At 47.1% G+C, this 20,285-nt stretch overlaps 1 protein-coding gene across 2 annotated transcripts in view; it reads left to right on the forward strand.

The window, feature by feature from the left end:
- MTOR (mechanistic target of rapamycin kinase) overlaps positions 1-20,285 on the forward strand; it is a 105,494-nt gene that overhangs the window by 8,187 nt on the left and 77,022 nt on the right. For both annotated transcript variants that reach the window (XM_031962867.1, XM_031962868.1), the window contains exons 9-21: positions 1,869-2,055; positions 3,232-3,360; positions 3,669-3,913; positions 5,129-5,344; positions 7,446-7,651; positions 9,467-9,589; positions 10,317-10,406; positions 10,520-10,612; positions 13,415-13,549; positions 14,103-14,232; positions 15,558-15,808; positions 17,879-17,965; positions 19,749-19,916. In XM_031962867.1, the coding sequence (XP_031818727.1) occupies positions 1,869-2,055; positions 3,232-3,360; positions 3,669-3,913; positions 5,129-5,344; positions 7,446-7,651; positions 9,467-9,589; positions 10,317-10,406; positions 10,520-10,612; positions 13,415-13,549; positions 14,103-14,232; positions 15,558-15,808; positions 17,879-17,965; positions 19,749-19,916 (2,060 nt within the window). The remainder of the gene's footprint in view (positions 1-1,868; positions 2,056-3,231; positions 3,361-3,668; positions 3,914-5,128; positions 5,345-7,445; positions 7,652-9,466; positions 9,590-10,316; positions 10,407-10,519; positions 10,613-13,414; positions 13,550-14,102; positions 14,233-15,557; positions 15,809-17,878; positions 17,966-19,748; positions 19,917-20,285) is intronic.

Raw genomic sequence — 20,285 nt, forward strand, 5'->3', positions numbered from 1 at the left:
CACACACTAGTATGTGTCCAAGGGCACTAGGGCACACCTGCTGTTCTTCATCCAAGGCCCCATGCATATGGATGGAGACCACCACCCCCCACTCCGAAAAAAAAAAAAAAGCGAAGGGCCAGCCAGCCCCATTCTTGTACATCTACGAATCCCTGAGACACTGACTCCTCTCAGGCCCGTAACTGAGACAGAACGGCAGGACAAATATAGCCAGGGAGGTGTTACATGCAGGCTGGGTGAGAATTAGGAAGTATCAAAGGAGGAGGATGAGGCAATTAGCAGCATTAAACCGTCAAGCCAGAGAGAAATGATCTCAAGACGGCATGGCCCATCTTTTTTCAGTTTCCCCCCTTCTTCCTGCCTGCCCTAACCCTGTTCAGTCAAGCTCTAAATAAACATGTGATGCCGTCCAAGGTTGACAAGGGGCTAATGGCTCAGCTCCGGGGGAGCAGCCACCTTCACCAGCTCAGGGGCTGCTCAGCAGGAAAGAAGGCCCCAGAAGGCCCTAGGATGGAAGCCTTTGATGTGGGCTCTTTCTGTGTTTTCTTAAACAATACATTAAAATGTGTCACCGCAATCGGGCCTGACAGGAATTCATGCATACCACTGTTTGGATGAAGCTTTCTAGGCTGGGGTTCGTTCTGAGTTCACAAAAATGTAGACTTCAGGAATCTTCGTTCTGTTTGCCGGAGTTGTGATCCTGGGGACACTGGGGCTGTGCGGTCCCTTTTTTTAGCTTGCCAAATCTGGAAAAGGAAAATAAATGCCCCTCTTGGCTTCCTCTTCCAAAACCTAGCTACATGTTGTCGAAATTGTGCCCCTTCTTCCTGCCCTCCCACCCCCCAAATATTAAAGCTGAGCATCTCAGTGGATAAGAACTTTGAAAGATCTAGGTTCCGATTCTGCCCCAGCTAGTGCTATTCTTGGGCCTTTGTTCGAGGTAATAGGACTTCAAAGAACCTGTGATTTGAGTGGTTGCACATAAAATCCTTGATCTTCTGGTTTATTCTAATCAGTGTCACAGCCTCCTATTTTCACAGTAAAAGTAACCTTTTCCCAGCACATCCAGCCATGTTTTGCTAAGAACTCAGGATAGAGAATATTTTAATTCTTCCCTATCTCTTACAGTAAAAAAATAAATGACATACTTTCATTATTTCCCCAACTGTCCTCTCAGTGCTCCCCCAATCCCAGTTCTTCTTTCTGTCATTCTTTGGGCCACCCTATGTCTCCATATGTTTGTGGCATGGGGCTTCTGAGACACTGCCAGGAGGATCAAAGATAGAAGCGAATCAATGTCAACATTGAGACAGTGTCAGCAGTAGCACTTTAATTTGAATTGCTGGCCTATGGATGTTAGCTTATGCAAATCAAATAGAAAAAACATTTGAGGCTTTCCAAATTATAGATGTAATCCCCTAACATTAAGTATCATTATGATGAAGATCTGGGCAACAAAAGATTTCCAAGCAATTGGCCCATTTATTGGAAGCCATTTTCAACACAAAGTAATTTACACAGTCCCTTAGAATTCACTGTTAGAATATTTGACCTGTATTTCATAAAGAAGAAATTCAGCTTGATGATTGTGACCCAGATAGCTAAGTGTAAGTCTGTAAAAATGCCTTAGAACAAGGTAACTGATCAGCATTACTTTTAGGAAAACACTTTAAATTGCCTTCTCTTTAACATTGCTTCACCTCTTTCCAAAAGTGCTTTTGTACGTGTGTCTTTAGCATAAGGCAAGTGATTCTTAGTAGGATCGTAGGAACTTCTTGAATCCATCCAGTGTTCCATGTTCCCCTTGAAAAGTAAATAGGACAGGACCACCCAAGTGCAGACCCAGAGTCTCTCTGTTCTGTCTTCAGATACTCAGTACCTCCAGGACACCATGAACCATGTTCTTAGTTGCGTCAAGAAGGAGAAGGAACGCACAGCTGCTTTTCAGGCCCTCGGCTTGCTCTCTGTGGCCGTGAGATCCGAGTTTAAGGTCTATTTGCCTCGTGTTCTGGAGATCATCCGAGCAGCCCTCCCACCCAAGGACTTTGCTCCTAAGTAAGCATCTTGGTCTTACCTTGCTTGGCTGGAGGGGGGGATTTCCTGTGGCATTTTCCATGTCACTCCAAGTTCTTTTTTCACCTAAATTTCTGAGTGTGCAATATGGCTAATGGCACAGGGAAAAGTGGCCCCTCATCTTTAGTGGGAGAGGAAAGAATTAGACCTTTCCTATATCAGGCCATATTTAGCAGCATTTTGGAAAAGTTAAAAAATATGGTGCAAATCACATAGTAGAGGGAGGCAGCAATTTATCATAAATGACATTCCCAAATCATTGAACATGAGGAATAACAGGCACAGGCCAAAAAAAGGAAAGAGGTGGCAATTGTCATATGATTGACATAATGCATTGAGGAACAGTATGTCCAAGAAGAAGGAAGCACATGTCCCTTGTCTGCTGCTCTGCTCTGGCCACATCTGAGGTCTTCACAAAGGGCATCCCCAGACAAGAGTGTGTCCAGGGTGTTGGGCCCTAGCAGCCTTGTCTGTGAGGGTCCAAGCAAAGGAAGTTTCTCAGCTCAGGTCCTTGGAGTGTGATGGCATGAAGAAGGATGAGACTCAGCAAAACTAGGAGCACCAGGGGGAAGAGGAAACCCCCCCCTCCCCCATTGTTAGTACTCTGCAGAGGTGACAGGCAGCCCCTTCTTAGGGGTGGCATCCCTGTGGAGTCCAGATGACAGCTTGTGCAGGACCTTGTCTAGCTGCCTCTTTTTCTCTTCTAGGAGCTGGACTAGTCAGCCTCTGGGCTTCCTTTCCAGCCCTCTGATTTGCAAGGCCCCCCCACCTCCATTCTTTTCCCAAGCTCTCAGAAACCTCTAACCTATGGCTGGAGGTCAAGTAGCTTAGTTTGAGTTGGACAATAGGTCAGGATCCTGGGGGGGGGGGGGCAGGGGGGGAGATGGAGGGTGCTCTGTTCTAACAACAAGGACACTGATGTCTTTCCCATGTACTTTCTGAATCACCACAGGTGAGTCATTAAATGTCCCCAAACTTCACATACCTCTCTGAGAACTGGGCACAGAATCTTTGGCCCTCTTAAGGAAGGAGAGTCCAGAGAGATCTGGAGGGCTCAAAGGAGTATATAAAAGGTGGCACCTCCAGGAGTGATCTTGAGGCAGGGAGTAGGGCAGCCCCTCAAAGCCTTCAAGTGGGCCATTGTTTATTTCCCCCCAGGAGGCAGAAGGCCATTCAGGTGGATGCCACAGTCTTCACCTGTATCAGCATGCTGGCCCGAGCCATGGGGCCCGGCATCCAGCAGGACATCAAGGAGCTCCTCGAGCCTATGCTGGCTGTGGGCCTGAGGTACGTGTTCAGATGCGCTTTGGGGGGCCCAGCAGGCAGGGGATCAGGTCTGGCTCCTTGACAGCAGGTGAAACCTTGCTAGGTCATGAGCAGGCCTACCTTGGACTTCCAAGCCCTACTTTGCTCACCTGCCCAAGATGCCTAATAATATGGGTCCGTCTCCGATCACCTGTGAGGACTAACGGAAAAAGGAAGTGTTTCCCATTGTCATCATGTCAAACATGAGCAGAGGAGTGGGATTTGTGCTTTGGGGTTGAAACTTGTTGCTTTCTGAGCCCTGACTAACACTTCAGGGACTGTCTCTCCAGCCCTGCCCTGACTGCTGTGCTCTATGACCTGAGCCGGCAAATTCCACAGCTGAAGAAAGACATCCAGGATGGCCTGCTCAAGATGCTGTCCCTGGTGCTCATGCACAAACCCCTCCGGCACCCCGGGATGCCCAAGGGCCTGGCCCACCAGTTGGCCTCCCCTAGCCTCACCAGCCTTCCAGAGGCCAGCGACGTAGGGAGCATCACTCTTGCCCTGCGAACCCTTGGTAGCTTTGAATTTGAAGGTAAGAGACTCAGCCAGTGGTGGGACTGGGAGTCACAGGCTGGAAAACAGGCCACGCTGAAGCTTTTCAGAGGGACTGGGTTTCATGTTTTACAGAGTTGAGCCTTAAAAGGTGTGAAATTGAGGTGTATTGCCAGAGGTATAACTGAGGATTATTGAACTTGTGATAATTAATTCCCAAACCTAAGGTTTTTTTACTTCCTCTTATCCTACATATGGATTGAGCAGTGCTCCAGAGCAGCATGTGATGGGTTAAGAAACAGTGAAGATGCCCCCTGGATGGGCATCCCACAGAGCTGCCTGTTTAATGTGCTTCAATCTGGTGGCTCTGGAAGCTCTATCTGTCAGCAGGGACAGTACATTGGGTACTTCCCCTGCTGGAGGCTGCTCTTTTCTAAGAGTCCCGGATCCTTTAGCTTTTATTATGCCCTTAGATAATGACATTCCAGGGCTCTGATGAGCCCTTCCAGTGCCCTGGGGAGGGATTGCAGTACAAGAAAGCACACTTAGAATTGTGGGATCCAGGTGGCCAAGCACTACTTACAGCTCCAGGAGAACCATCTTTCCGGGGCTCCCTTACTGTCCCTCTCCTGCTTGCCTTGATGAACACCTAGGCCTGTACCCACATCACACTGCCTTTTGGGTACTTTCTTAGATGCTTTAAGGTCCCTACCCAGAGATTGGGAAATACTTTAATCATCCTACCTGGGAACATTCAGAGCAAGCATAGCTAAAACAAGCCACGTAATTTGGAGGGGAGGGGAATCATTTCCCATTCTTCCTTTCTGTTCTTCCTACATGACACCCTGCCCACTCAGAACAAAGCCACATTTGGTTTCCCCTCCTGGAAAGAGAATTGTCCTTTAATATACATTTATTGAGGGCCTCCTGTGCACCAGGCATTGTGTGCTAAACACTGGGGACACAAGGAGAGCAAAAGACATTTTCTGACCTCCTTCAGTCTGATAGGGAAGACTCCCGTAGGTACAGATGAGCTTATATACAGGACAAGCAGTAAACAAAAAGAGAAGAAAGGCTTTAGAATTAAGGAGGGAAAGGGGGAGCAGGCTTCCTCTAGAAGGTAGGATTTTCACTGGGACAGGATGGAAGCCAAGAGGTGGAGTTGGGGAAAGCCCAGCCTGGTGGCAGGGAAGTGAGACCTCCAGTGCATTCGAAATGCCAACTGTCTGCCTGCTCCTCTCCCTCGTGTGCCCAGGCCACTCTCTGACCCAGTTTGTCCGCCACTGTGCCGACCATTTTCTGAACAGCGAGCACAAGGAGATCCGCATGGAGGCTGCCCGCACCTGCTCCCGCCTGCTCACGCCCTCCATCCACCTCATCAGCGGCCACGCCCACGTGGTCAGTCAGACGGCTGTGCAGGTGGTAGCGGATGTGCTCAGCAAACTGCTGGTGGTTGGAATAACGGACCCAGGTAAAGGCTGTTTGCCAAGGGGAGTGTGGAGGGGGTGGGGAGGAAACTGGGCCTGCCTGAACCCAGGTGCATTGACATTATAATTTGCAGTACGTTAAGGAGCCATTTGCCCTCCGGTCTGTACTAGGTGCTCCTCGAATAGCTGTCCCCAGCCTCTGTCTCCTTCTAGTCCCTTTGTCATCATGGGCCATGGGTTATTATGCTTACAAGTCTAGAAACTTGCAAATAAAGCAAACCCAAGTTCTTTGACTGGTCAGCCATTCTGACTGCCAAAGGGCCCTGGATTTTGAGTCCAGATCTCAACTTGAGCCCCATTTCTGTTCTTTGGGCCTACATAACGATGGGTGCCTTGCTTAGCCTCCCTGTCAGGATCAGGTGCTGCCTTTGTTAACAATGAGATGGGTGGACTAACTGGTCACTAAGACCTCTTCTAATCCTATGTAACTGCAGCTTTCTGTTGTAATATTCTCTCTAAATGCAGCCAGTGATTAAGGTCCAAATCCTTTATTGTCTCTTTCCAAGTCTTGTCTCCTTTCCTGGCGCCCGGTTAGCTTTCTTAGAGTTCTATTCCTCTCCTTGGTTCCGAGAGCTTGAGCTCCTGCTGCCAGTCCTTTGTCTTCTCTGCCTCTACCAGCTTCTTGAGGTCCTCCTGAATGTGTGGGGGAGGCAGGAGGATCACCACCATGGTCTCTGTCTTCCCTAGTTCTCCTTCTGGCTCCAAGAGCTCCCTTATATACCCCACACTGAGTATACACCAATCATTATATCCCTAGGAAGCCATTACTTGTTGCAGGATTAAATCAATGCTAAACTGGATTTAATCACTGTCTCCTCAATTCCCTTTGTACCTGTTTCAAGTTCTGTCCCATAACACCTTCTTGTAGGATCAGATAAATCATACAGAACCATGCTAAATTAGATAACTACTGTCTCTGTCAATTCCACTGACTTAGTACCTTGTAAGAGTCCTTTGTTTCCAGTTCAGAGTTCTGGCCCATAACACTCTGTGGCTGTCATCACTCTTCTGTCCTACTTTATACCTATTGCCCTTGTAGAGAAAAAGACTTGAGTTGTTCTTTTGAAAACAGTGTTGCTGTTAAGTAGGCCAGAGGCTTCTCTGCTAAGGAAGAATTGCCTTGATCCATCCTTGAAAGTGAAATAATAATTCTTTCCAGAGGTTTTGAGCTTGGCAGCTCCAGCCAGTTCTGACTGGATTGGCCTCGATGCTTAAAGTCAATCTTCTTTTATTTCATCACCTTTTATTTCTACTGGCAGAAAGAAATCCAGAGGCTCCAAATGAGAGAAGAAACTCAGGAGCTTTCATAGTTGGGTCGATGGTACTGAGGGGGTTCAACAGGGCTTCAAGCCTGGGTAACTAGAAGCTTGAGGTCACTCCCATTCTTTGAGTCACATAAGTGTATAACCTTGCATCACTTTGACTTCCCCCTCTCTCTTATCAATGGCCCGTGGCCAGTCAGCTGCTGGAGTCTTGCTGATTCTCTCTCCACACCTCTTAATTGTCCCCTTCACTCATCTCCCGAAGCCATCAATCAGGCCCTCAGAACCTATTGCCGGCCTCCCTTCTGCTGTGGCCTCTGACCCCCTCAAGTCCATCCTCCAGTGGGTTGTAGATTAAGACGGTCTGCCCGGGTCTTGCCCCAACTTGGATCCCACTCTCTGGTCTGTCTTTGAAAGCCTTTCACAGTCTGGCTCCTCATATCACTCCCCTTCATGCCTTATGCTCCGGACAAACTGCTCTTCCAGCTGTTCCCCATTTCTCATCTCCGTGGCTCTGCCCAGGTTGTCTCCTAATGCCTGGGACTTGTTCCTCACCTTCAGCAAAGTCTTCTTTGATACCCTGAGTTTTTATTGCTTCCTCCTTTCCAAAATTATTTTCTGAAAATTTCTCTCTGGACATAATGTGCCACCAGTAGACTGTAAGCACCTTGAAGGCAAAAACTGTTTCATAAGTTTTTTGACTTAGAATCCTCAATACCTGACACCCAGGAAGCACTCACTAAGTGTCTGTGGCATTCACTGGCTTGGAAGAGGTGAAATTGAGTAGGGGGACACATGGTCAAGCTCTTACTTGCTCTTCCAGACCCTGACATCCGTTACTGTGTCCTGGCCTCCCTGGATGAGCGCTTTGATGCTCACTTGGCCCAGGCAGAGAACCTGCAAGCCTTGTTTGTGGCCCTGAATGACCAGGTGTTTGAGATCCGGGAGCTGGCCATCTGCACCGTGGGCCGCCTCAGCAGCATGAACCCTGCTTTTGTCATGCCTTTCCTGAGGAAGATGCTCATTCAGGTAAAAGGCCTGGCCGGGCAGCAGGGACGAGCGCCTCTGAATGGGACTGACCTCTTGGTGGGTCGGGAAAGAAGAGGGCTGAGCCCATAAAACAAACATTGAGTCCTGGAGACTAGAAAGTGGTTTTAACCTTATTTGTGATTTTGGAGATTAGGACAAGCACAGATAGACTGAGACCTGTCCTTAGAAGGAGCTCTTAAATCAGCGTGGAGTCACTTAGTAACCTGGGCCTGCAACCCAGTGATTGGTTTCAATAATGGTTTGATTGATTGCCTACCTTCAAAAAGGGTTCTATTATTCACATTCAAACCTAACTTTAAGCAAGAGTTCCTCATCCTTTTGGCTGACTGGTGAATACTGAGGACCCCTTCTCAGAATAATGGTTTTAAATGCATAAAATACAGAGAATTACAAAGGAAACCAATCTTATCAAAATACAACACTCAAAATATTTTTTAAAAAACAGCATCACAATAATGTCAGATTACATTGATTAAGCCCCTATTATATCCAGGCATTGTGCTAAGTGCAGGGCTTGCAAAGAAAGGCCATTCTCTTCTCTCAAGTAGCTCCCAGTCTAAAAGGAGAAATAACACACAAACAGCTCTCTTCTTACAAAAGAAATTCGAGCTAGCAGAAAGGCATTAGCATTTAGGAGGATGAAGAAAGGCTTCTCAGAGGTGGCAAATTTTGAGCTGAGTCTTATGGGAAGGAAGCCAGGAGACGGAGGTGAGGAGGGAGAGTGTTCCAGACCTGGGGTTGGGGGATGGCCAGAGAAAAGGTCTGGAGGTAGAATCCAGTGTCACTAGGTGTAAAGTCCCTGGAGAGCAAAGTAAGGGATTAGAAGTGAAAAATAGGGCAGCAGGTTGTGGAGGGCTGTAAAAGCCCCAGCAAGAACACTTGCTTCATTTCAAAACTATTATGCAGTCAGATTTGAAGTTAAAGTTAAAGCAGCCCTTGAAGCAGATACTGCCCTCCCCATTGTGCATATCTTTATATAAATATATAATATATATATATATATATATATATATATATATATATATATAATCCAGAGATTATCTTGGGATACCCGGCCCTGCTTGTTCTGACTTTAAACTGGGACATCACTATATCCTGTACATTTCTACCTCTAAGGGGACTCAGTTTCAAATGAGCTGACTTATTAAGCACATTTTTATGACACTGACAGCCCCCATTGAGAACAACTGATTGCAGTTTTGCACAAAGTTTGCCACTATTAAGTTTTGTTGTAGGTGCTAGAGGTGTAAAGTGAAAAACCATGCAATTCTTGCCCTTTTAGAGCTTACGTCTCTTTGGAGAATGAGACCAGGTGATCTTAGCAGTAACTGTAGATCCAAGTAGAAGAAGAGGCCCCAGGGATAGCAACGGGAGGGAAGGCTGAAGGAAGGCAGACTTCCCAGAGGAGCCGGCATGAAACTTATGAGAGTTCATGCCAGGAAGCAGAGGCAGGTTCAGTGAACTTTATTCCCCCAAAGGCCTGATTTAAAAGAAAAAGAAGTTAGGACAACCTTTGGGACCGTTCTGAGAAGCACTGTCTTGTTTCAGTGTATTGCACAGAAGGACATAGCTTGTCCAGCAGTCAGAGTTCAGTGCCATCAGGCCATCCTCCCATGTGGGCGTAGAAGAGAAAGGGTCAGGCGGGTTTCTCCCCCTGTGCCAGCTTGTCAGAAGCCACTCTAGCAGTCTCTGAGAACCCACAGTGGCCCTAAGTCCCATTTGTCCCTGCTTTCTCTGAGGAATGTCTCTCCTAGAATTTCCTTTGCTGTAATGAAACATCATCCTTTCCTTCAGATTTTGACCGAGCTGGAACACAGTGGAGTTGGAAGAATCAAGGAGCAGAGTGCCCGAATGCTGGGGCACTTGGTTTCCAATGCCCCCCGGCTTATTCGTCCCTACATGGAGCCCATTCTGAAGGTAGAGGAGGCCTGGCAGTGGGCACCTTTTTGTCTTGCTGTGGAGGCTTTTCCTTTGCTGATGTAACTCGCCCCTTATGGGGACGTGCTCTCAGTCAGTGTCGAATGGTAGATAGCTGGCTGTCTAATCTCTGCCATCATGGTCAAGGGGGCAAGGTCCAGATCAGAAACCCTCACCCGCATACTAGCTCTGTGACCTCAGACGAGGCACTTGGCTCTCCGTGCCCCAGGCCGCTCTCTAAAACTGGGGCGCAAAGCCCAGGTATGGCCGTGGGTTGGAAGATGGAGTTTCCCCCCCACAGGAATTCTCTAGAGCAATGAATTTTGGTCCAAAAAAGAAGCATACTCAAGTACACCAATCCCCAAGCCATGAAGGGAAGGAGGGCCAGAAATAGTTACCAAAAAATGGAAGATGTGTTTTGAATCTGAACATGTTAAAGTATCACAGACCATTTCCTAATATTTAAATCTATGTAAATCACCATCCCATATTTGTAGGAGCGAGGTGCGGTATTTTCCCATTCTGTTACTCTCAGCTGTCAGGCCTGTAGTCTTGGGAGGGAAGTCCAACTCTGTGCCAGATAGACACTCATAGGAAACCCTGAAAAATGGCAATTGTACATGGTTGGGTTGGTCCATTAGGACGAGAGCGTCTAGTACAAACTGATACAAGAAAATGCCTCTTTGGTGGGTAGTGAGCTGTCTGCCTTTTCTCATGTGTTCCCTAGGCTTTAATTCTGAAGCTGAAAGATCCAGACCCTGACCCAAACCCAGGGGTGATCAATAATGTCTTGGCTACGATAGGAGAACTGGCACAGGTAAGGGTGCCCCGCTGCTTGTCCTCTGAGGGGCTTCCAGCCTTGGGCTTTCCAACCCTGCACCTGGGTCAGTATGTAGAGTTCCATGGAAGCCCCTCCCTCCCTTCTTGCAGGTGAGTGGCCTGGAAATGCGGAAGTGGGTGGATGAGCTCTTTATCATCATCATGGACATGCTGCAGGACTCTTCTCTTCTGGCCAAGAGGCAGGCAAGTGCTTCTGCTCTTTGGCCTTATGGGGAAAGGGAATTGGTAGGGAGTAATGGGGGAGGGGGAGATGGAAGGGATAGGAGGGCACCAGGAGGCAGGGCCTTTTGGGAACAAGCCCTTTTAAACTGGGCCTGTTGTTTTTTGTGACCTCACCACATCACACAGGGTCAGTTCAGTGCCTCCTGTGTGCCAGATCCAATGCTGATGTGGGAGATAAAAATACAAAGATTGAAACAGTCTGAGAGAATCTTTGCTTACAAGAGTTTAAGTTCTGATGGAGAAGACAGTGTAAACATAAAGTGCATAAATACAGATATGTACAAAACAGTTAAATTGTTCTCAAGCCCAATCCCATCTGCCATTTCCCCATTCAAGAAAATCTGCAGGGCTCCCGATTGCCCCTGGGGTTTGGTATGCAGGGGGTGTTCCTAGAGCTCTGAGCCTGGACCCTCCTCAGCTGGGATCCTGCTGGGTGAGTCACTGTCATTTGGGAAGATCTCAAGAGCCCTTACCTCCTAGGGTGCTTTGAGGATCAAATGGGGCCATATGTGTAGAGGTCGTCACTCAGTGCCTGGCCCACAGGAGGGTCTGAGTTCCTTCCTTCCCAAAGTCCTTTCCAGTCTGGCCTGTTGGCCCTGTACTCCTTTCGTGCAGTCTGCATTCTAGATGCCCTGGGCTCCTTGCTGCTGCCTGAACTTAGCACCCCATCACTCCCTAGCTCCATGCCTTTCTTGTGTTCCCTCCTCCTCTTGGAGTCCCCAGTTTCTTTCTGGGCTTAGTTCTCATGTGTTCTCCTGCAGGTGACCTTCCCTGACTCCCTTAGTAGTCAGAAGTCTGTCTATCCCTGTTTCTTTCCAGATTAGCAGGGACTTTTGTGTTTTATTCCCAGAGAGTTTCATATATTAGGTATTTAATAAATGCTTGTTGAATTGGTTTGGATTAGATTAGATCAGGATGTCCTCAGTTTTTCACATTTTACTTTGTATACAGTACATTTCTTCTTCTTTTTTTTTTTTTTTTAATAAAAGCATTTTATTTTTCCAAAATACATGCAAAAATATTTTTTAGCATCACCTCTGCCAAACTTTGTGTTCCAATTTTTTCTCCCTGCCTCCCTCCTTCCCTCTCCTCTACATGGCAAACAATCCAACATAGGTTAAATATGTGCAGTTCTTCTAAACATATTTCCATATTCATCATGCTAGACAAGAAAAATCAGATCAAAAGGGGAAAAAAAAACCCACGAGAAAGAAAAAAACCACATGCAAATAACAACAAAAAAAATGAAAATGCTATGCTTCGATCCACATTCAGTCTCCGTAGTTCTTTTTCTGGATGTGAATGGCTCTTTCCATCAACTCTATTGGAATTGTCTTGAATCACCTCATTGTTGAAAAGAGCCAAGCCCATCACAGTTGAACATGATATAATCTTATTGCTGATACACAGTACATTTCCCTTTGCTTGAGTTCATGGAGGACTTTCCAGGTTTTTCTGGGAGCATCCTGCTCATCATTTTCCACAGAACAGTAATAACTATCCAGTGTTTAAATCACCTCCCATTACCTTTCTTTACTGAGCCTGATTTAACCAAAGCTTATCTTCCCTTGCTAGTTTTTAAGATTGTAGAAGCAGATCTCAGATCTTTCTAGAAAAGCTTTTTAATCCCAGGAATGAGAAAAAATCCCAGTATGTTGTTCCCTTTTCTGGTAGAAGTTTGTGGTTAGCCAGCTATTTAACTTTGCCAAACTTAGAAGTGTTATGGGCCAGAACTCTTGTACTTAAAAGAAGGATTCTTACAAGGTACTAACTCAGTGGAATTGATGATACAATGGTTATCTGGTTTAGCATGGTACTTAATAGTTCTCTAGTTCAGTACATGTACTTAGCACTTAATGTAGTTCTTACAGGATTCACACCTACAATGATGTAATTATAAGAGAGTGTATAACAGCCAGGAGGGACTCAGGACAGATTCACTTCGTCTCACACCACCGTAGTGGCTGGCCTCCTGCACTTCCTCCATTGAGACCAAAGCTCTGCCGAAAAGAAGGCTGCTCCAAGACCTCCAGAAAACAAACAGGAACATTACATAGAAGACACTTTTCTGGTTTAGGGGGGGAAAAAAATTTCTGGTATAGAAAAACTGCTTTACAGCTTTTTTTTTTTTTTTTTTTAAATTTTATTTATTTATTTTTAATAACTTTTTATTGACAGAACTCATGCCTGGGTAATTTTTTACAACATTATCCCTCGCACTCACTTCTGTTCCAATTTTTCCCCTCCCCCCAGATGGCAAGCAGTCCTGTACATGTTAAATATGTCACAGTATATCCTAGATACAATATATGTGTGCAGAACCGAACAGTTCTCTTGTTGCTCAGGGAGAATTGGATTCAGAAGGTAGAAATAACCCGGGAAGAAAAACAAAAATGCAAACAGTTTACATTCATTTCCCAGTGTTCTTTCTTTGGGTATAGTGGCTTCTGTCCATCATTGATCAATTGAAACTGAATTAGATCTTCTCTTTGTCGAAGAAATCCACTTCCATCAGAATATATCCTCATACAGTATTGTTGTTGAAGTATATAATGATCTCCTGGTTCTGCTCATTTCACTTAGCATCAGTTCATGAAAGTCTCTCCAAGCCTCTCTGTATTCATCCTGCTGGTCATTTCTTACAGAACAATAATATTCCATAACATTCATATTAGGTATAGCTTCTGACAGAAGCTATTGATGTTTTCTCTTTCCTGTTAGTTCTCCAAAGACGTGACTTGTTGGTTTTTGCTTCTGTTCCAGGTGGCCCTGTGGACCCTGGGGCAACTGGTGGCCAGCACAGGCTATGTGGTGGAGCCCTATCGGAAATACCCAACCTTATTGGAAGTGCTGCTGAACTTTCTGAAGACTGAGCAGAACCAGGGTACCCGGAGGGAGGTAGGAAGCTGAAGTGACTTAGCTTACTGTGGAAATGGAAGAGAGAAGAAAATTTGAAGTGTCATACTTTCTTGGTATCAGCCATCTTTGTGTGATCACAGGAGCCCAGATTTAGAGCAGAGACTCAGAGGCCATCTGGTCCAACTCCCCCTCCTCTCCCATTTACTAGACAAGGAAACAAAATTTCAGAGAGGTTGTGACCTGTCCCTGGGCCTCGTGCTGCAGCTGTACGCAGCCCATCAGAATGATGAGAAGGTTTATAAAGCACTTAACATAAATCCTCACAACAAGTGCTCCAAATGTGAACCTTTTTCCAGATGACTAAGTTGAGGTTCATGTGAAGTGCTTTATCTGGGGTCACATAGCTCGTAAGTTTCTGAGATGGGGTTTTCTGATTCATAAGTCCAGCCCCATGTCTACACACACCCTTGCTGCCCAAGAAAGGACTTCATTTGCAGGGACCTAAAAAAAATGTCAGGGCAGGGGAAGGCATTGGGTTGTGTCTGACAGCTGCAGGCTTGGGGCTAATTTGCTTTTCCCCTTCCTCACACAGGCTATCCGAGTTTTGGGGCTTTTGGGTGCTTTAGATCCCTACAAGCACAAAGTCAACATCGGTATGATTGATCAGTCTCGGGATGCTTCTGCCGTCAGTTTATCTGAGTCCAAGTCCAGCCAGGATTCCTGTAAGTGGAAGGGGAAGTTGAGCCTTCCAGGTCCCTGAACTTTGAAGCTTGGGCAGGATGTCCTCTGATCCTCAAAAATATTAGAGCATTTAATTATTTTTGAATGAAAAGTCAGTTTTACCTGGTATTCACTGAAATTTGCTGTTTTCTGGCAAGTCAGAGTATGCATTCATTCATTAAACAACTAGCTATTGAGGACTTGTTCTCAGCAAGGCCCCAGGGGAGGTAGAAGGGGAGAGTGAAGAAACAACCCCGGGCCTCCCTGGGAGGGGGAGAAAGGATTCTTTCTCTCCTCTTTCTCTAGGTTCTTTGTCTTTTCTGGGGCTTTGGATTCATATGATGTTTTTATTCCTAATTCTCACAGCGGGTATGGGAGGGAGAAAGATATTGATATCTTATTCTTTTCCAGTGTTTCTTTGAAATAATTCATTTTCACAACACTCCTGGGAGGTAGAGTTCAGAATTTGTTCTCCCTTTTAAAAGACAGATTTGTCCTTAGATTTCCCCAGAAAACCAGTATTTCCTCTAAACAGTAGATCCATTAGCCTTCACAGCCTTTTGCAAGGGTATCTTTGTCTTCACAGTGGGCGATATTTGTCCTTGCCTTTGACAGCCACTTCAGGGACCCATTCCCCATCAGTGAAACAGGCCTTTATTTATTAGCTTTATTGTTGAAGAGATTAAATCTCCTACTTCCTTCCTCAGCCCAGAAAGAAGCTTCAGTAAGTGATCTAGTACTGTTGGCTTCTTGGCAGATCCTCATCATTGGAAAGAGAAAGCTCAGGGTCTGCTTTCTTGCTCACATCCGCCCTCAATCCCTCATCTTCCTGTCAGCTTATGTCCTTATTCCTCTCAGGCCCCTGTTAAATCACAGCCCTTCTCCTTAAAATCCTGATTTTTCTGGTCAGGTATAATTTTCTATTAACTCAGCTGAATTCCCCAGGGCTTTGAGGGCCAGGCAGCTGTTGAACAGATGTTTGCTTAAATGAATCCACTAAATTTCAATTACTTTCATTTGGGAGAGTAGTTATTTTTATTGGTCTCTTCAGCTGCTAAAATGTGAACAATAACCGTAAGAAGTTAAGTCAGATGCATACCATTGTAAGGACCATAATCCACAAAGCAGACTTAGAGGGTCTGTTGTTTGAGCAATGGAGAAAGGCCCTGGAGTCGTTTCATTTGATGGGGATGGTTCCTACCACCGCTGTCTTCTTCAGGATGTTAGACAAGAAGGAAAGTGTGAGAAGGGGCAGCTTGCAGTGTTTTCTCTCCCCAAAGTCAGCCGTGTGTGGTGTTGAGATGCCGTCTCTCTGGCTTTCTCCCAGCCGACTACAGCACCAGTGAGATGCTGGTCAACATGGGGAACCTGCCTCTTGATGAGTTCTACCCAGCCGTGTCGATGGTGGCTCTGATGAGGATCTTCCGTGACCAATCCCTCTCCCACCATCACACCATGGTCGTTCAGGCCATCACTTTCATCTTTAAATCCCTGGGGCTCAAGTGCGTCCAGTTCCTGCCCCAGGTTATGCCCACGTTCCTCAACGTGATCCGAGTCTGTGATGCTGCCATTCGGGAAGTAAGTAGGCCAGGGACACCCCCCCCCCCCCCCCCCCCCCCCCCCCCCCCCATCCCCCCCGGCACCTCTCTACATCCATTGTCAGAACCTCCGGCCCCCTTGGGGACTCCCCGGGCCTGCTTTTGGCTTATATGGCCCTGCTGTTTGCCCTGCCATCTGTATGGGCTCTGGATTGGCTCACGAAGCCAGTCCTGTGGGTCACCTCAGTGTACTGGACAAGGTCCATCAGGTCTTCCTCTTGTCGAGGTGACGCTCCCAGGGTGGTCGTCCCCTGCTTCCTGGTCAGGTGCCCATGCTTTCTCCTGGCCCACTACTACGTCCCTGCTTCGGCATCTTGTCAGGGCCTGGTGGTCAGGGCTCTGGGAGAGCCCGTCAGAGGTGGCCCAGATAGGCCTGTCCCCTTGACTCTCAGATGGAGGCCAGCTGAAGAGCAGGCGGGTGGCAGATGGAGGGACTCCTCTCTACTGAGGAAATGGCTTGGAAAGAGGAGGTGGAATTCCTCAGCCACTTGCCCTCCCTCTAGGCAAGAGGGGAATTCTAGTGAAGAGTTCCCTCAACATTTTCCAAAAAAATATTAATTTTCAGGTGAAAAATATTAGTAAAAGAAAGTCAAGGAAGGGAGAGTTGACCCCCCCCCCCCAGAGAGGGGCCTCTCTGGACCATTGAAGTGGGATGCATTTGCCTGTTGGGGATGTCATGTTGCTACACCTCCACCAAGCAGGAGCTTCCTCCAAGCCTGGCTGTGCTCTCTGGCTCTCTTCCTTCTAATGATCATTTGCTTTTCCCTGACTTCCCTATCTCCCGGAGTGCTTTGGTGTGCCTCTGCCTAAAGTCCACAATCCTCCCCATGTGAAGAAAATTCAGTCAGAGAATATACAGGTTGGGAGTTTTGGTTCCACCAGCCTCACTGATAGTAGTACCCAACTCTTCAGTGGAAAAATTTCCCAGAAGATGGGAATCAGCCCATTGAATCAGAGGCCTGGAACCTCCGGCCTAGGCCCAAGCTGTCAGGAGCCACTCTGGAGCATTTGCCGTGGGGGCTTCATTTATTCCAGCCAGTATCCCTCCCTCAGTCATTCATAAATTTGCCCAAACTCCCTTAGAATTCATTTCTGTTTCCTCTTCCTGAGGCTGCTGCCTTCCATCAGACTAATTAATTAGCCATATATGAAATCAGTATTCCTTTTATTTGCCCTGGCTTTTCCCAATCTAGGCTCAAAGGTGAAACTAGGTGTATCTCTCTGAGCTTTAGTGGAGAAAACTGAAGCACAGTTAATAGGAAAGTCACTTGTGTTTGACACTGGAAGGCAGTGATATGCTTGACTCTTAGACTCTCTTTCCATTGATCATGGCAGTGAGTTAATGATGTGAAAACCCAACTCCAAAAGGCTGGGAAGGCTCATTACTTCCCTTCTATAATGCTGTCTTAGCATAGGATCACAGTTTATGATTTTTTCAGCCCTGCTCTACACAGGGTCTCATTTGCTCCTTAGAGCATTCTGAGAGTTTTTCCTGTTTCATAAATCTGAGAGAACTGAAGGTTAGGAAGGCTGCCTGAGATCCCATTAGCAGAAGGTGGAAGAGCCTGGCTTTTATTACTCCATCTGCCCTTCTTGCTCTCTTCATCAGCTTCATCCCTGCTGTCTGCATGATCCCAGGAATAGGGAACATCACCAGCCTAAGTGGAGCTACCATTTTCCCTTCCTCCCAAAATCTTATTCACTGGGTTGCTCATACCCTCTGGAAGCATCCAGACATAAATTAATCATCCCCCCGCCTTTTTAAAAAGAGAATCCCAAACTTCCAAATATGTTGATAATGTTCATAAAAATTTCTTAAGCAGAGATATTTTTACTGAGATAGTAAAAGCAAAGTTTGTGGCAAATAAACAGTCTCCAGATCACACAGGGCTGTCTAGTTACCAGACTGGGATGATGGCAAATTGGGGTTGAATAAACCAAAGTATTTATGGTTCACAAAAAGCCTCACCCTGCCCAGTGTTTGTAAGTCGCGGGCTGTCCTTGGGGGTCAGTCTTGAGGACTGGGCGGGTGCTAACATTTCCTTTTCAGTTTCTGTTCCAGCAGCTGGGGATGCTAGTGTCCTTTGTGAGGAGTCACATCAGGCCTTACATGGACGAGATCGTCACCCTCATGAGAGTGAGTAAAGCTGTTGCTCGAGAGACCTCCCATTGTCTTGAGCACCTTTCTCAGTGTGTGCAGTGGCAAGGAGGAGTTCTCCCCCTCTTCTGCTGAAGAATTTAAATGTTTCTTTGGGGAAGGTAGCTTTTGGTTCCACTCAGAAAACACCAGAAGATTGGTTCCTGCCCCCAAGACCAAATCTTGATGTAATTGGCTTGGAAGGAGAGCTGCTGACCTCCACTCCCCAGGCCCAGCACCAGTCACGCCTGCAGGCCCAAGTAGCTGAGAAGGGTGTGGCTCTCCCCGAGGGGCACTGCTGAGGAATATCAGGGAAAAGGGGGTGTTCTTGGGGCTCTGCAGCTGGTGTCATCTCTGATTGATTTCATCCAAAGCTTTGAAACCCAGGCGCTTTGGGAGGTGGGGCCCACACCTGCAAAGTGTTGCCCAGAGTGGCGCACGTACAACAGGGATCCCATTCTGTCGTTCTTGGTCCAGAGTGTTTAATGAGCTCCCCCTGGACAGAGAAGAGAAGGCTCTTTGTGCACAGCCAGCCAGCCCACATCTGATGGCAGCAGCCACCGGCCTGATATCTCAGGGCAGAGAGCCCCGGGGACCGATGGACTTTCTCTGTGGAAGGCAAACATAAACTGTTAGCCAGAAAGTCAACAGTGAGCCCCATTGACCAGAGCAGGGTGCTTTCTGCAGCCAGCACCCCGAACAGGACCGGGCTTTCTCCCCGTTTCACTTTTATTTTTAAATGAAGAGAAGGCGATTTCCTTGGCGCCTTCTAACTTCTTCATTTTTGTTTTCTTCATAATGAGAACTTAATTTCCATAGTGCCTTTCCCATAAGCTGCTGAACGTGCTTTTGTTGACATCGGGCCCTTAGTTACGCAGGGTCATGAGGACTGACTTGCTGTCTGCTTTGTCTCCATGCGTAGCAGCAGCCTTGCTTCCATCACTGAATCTCCCCATAACTTTTTTCAGTGCAGTCCTGCCCGGAAAGGGCTCTTCTGCTCCCCTCTGCTCTGTCTCTTTTGGCCGCCTCCTCTTTAAAATAGCTTTCTTTTCTTTATCATGGACCCATTGAGGCCGCCTTCTGATGTCTCACTCCTCCTCCTGGCAACCTCTGGGCTCTGCGAATCACCTTAGGTGGCCCTCTGATTGTCCTTCTGTTGGCTTCCCGACCACGTAGCTGAAGGTCTTAATCACACCAGAGTAATCTGTGATTGTGAGGGGCTCTCTGGCCTGCACAAGCACCCTCCGTCCTGGGGCTTGGCCAATGGGAGAGTGTGGGGGGCAGTTGTTGTAATGTCCTGGTTAGCTTTCTGGAGGTCTTGGGACCAGCCTTGGTTTCAACAGAATAATCACCACAAGAATAGTCAAGGATCAAGTCCAAAATCTTTATTGTATCCTTCACAATCTGTCCCTTTTACCTGGGGCTCGGCTAACTTTCTGGAGGGTCTCCGGACAGGGTCTTGGTTTCAGTGGATGAATGCAGGAGGCAAGAGAGCCACCAGGAGCATGATCAAAGATGGAATGTCTCTCCTCCGGTCCTTGTTGGCTCTTATATACTCTATTATAATTACATCATCGTAGGTGTCAATCTTGTAGAACTATATTAAATACTAAGTACATGTAAAACTAGATAACCATTATAAATTCCACCAAGTTAACACTGTTGTAGGACTAAATCAGTCATACTGAGCCTTAAGTATATTTCTCCAAAGTTCCTGACCTTTACAGATTGTGCTTGTGATTCAGCTGGAAGTGGCTTTAACATCCCCCCTCTGTCCCTGTAGGAGTTCTGGGTCATGAACAGCTCCATCCAGAGCACGATCATCCTCCTTATTGAGCAGATTGTGGTCGCTCTGGGTGGTGAATTCAAGCTCTACTTGCCCCAGCTGATTCCTCACATGCTGCGGCTCTTCATGCATGACAGCAGCCCTGGACGCACGGTCTCCATCAAGGTGAGCAGCCCAAAGGTCCCAGAGGAGACCCTCAGGTCTTAGGACCTGCCTCAGGTCCCTCATGACCCTGCCAAGGCACAGCTTGGAAGCCTCTGCTGTGGGAGGAGGTGGGCAAAGGAGCTGAGGTGCTGCATGGGGGAGCTTGGGAGAAAGCACAGCAAGAGTTGTGTCAAAGGCCCCAGCCCTGTCACCATGGCAAGGCTCTCAGGGCCAGTGATCTCTACTGGGGGGCCTGCTTTGTTTCAATGGAGGGAGTTTAATCTGGGGCTTTTCCAAGTTGATGAAATCACAGGCTTTCCCCCAAAAATAAAGATTGGGTTTCTAGAGGCCTGCTTATGAGCAAAACTAGCCATTCATGCTGGGCTGCTC

Source organism: Sarcophilus harrisii, chromosome 3 (genome assembly GCF_902635505.1).
Source record: "Sarcophilus harrisii chromosome 3, mSarHar1.11, whole genome shotgun sequence".
Taxonomy (NCBI): Eukaryota; Metazoa; Chordata; class Mammalia; order Dasyuromorphia; family Dasyuridae; genus Sarcophilus; species Sarcophilus harrisii.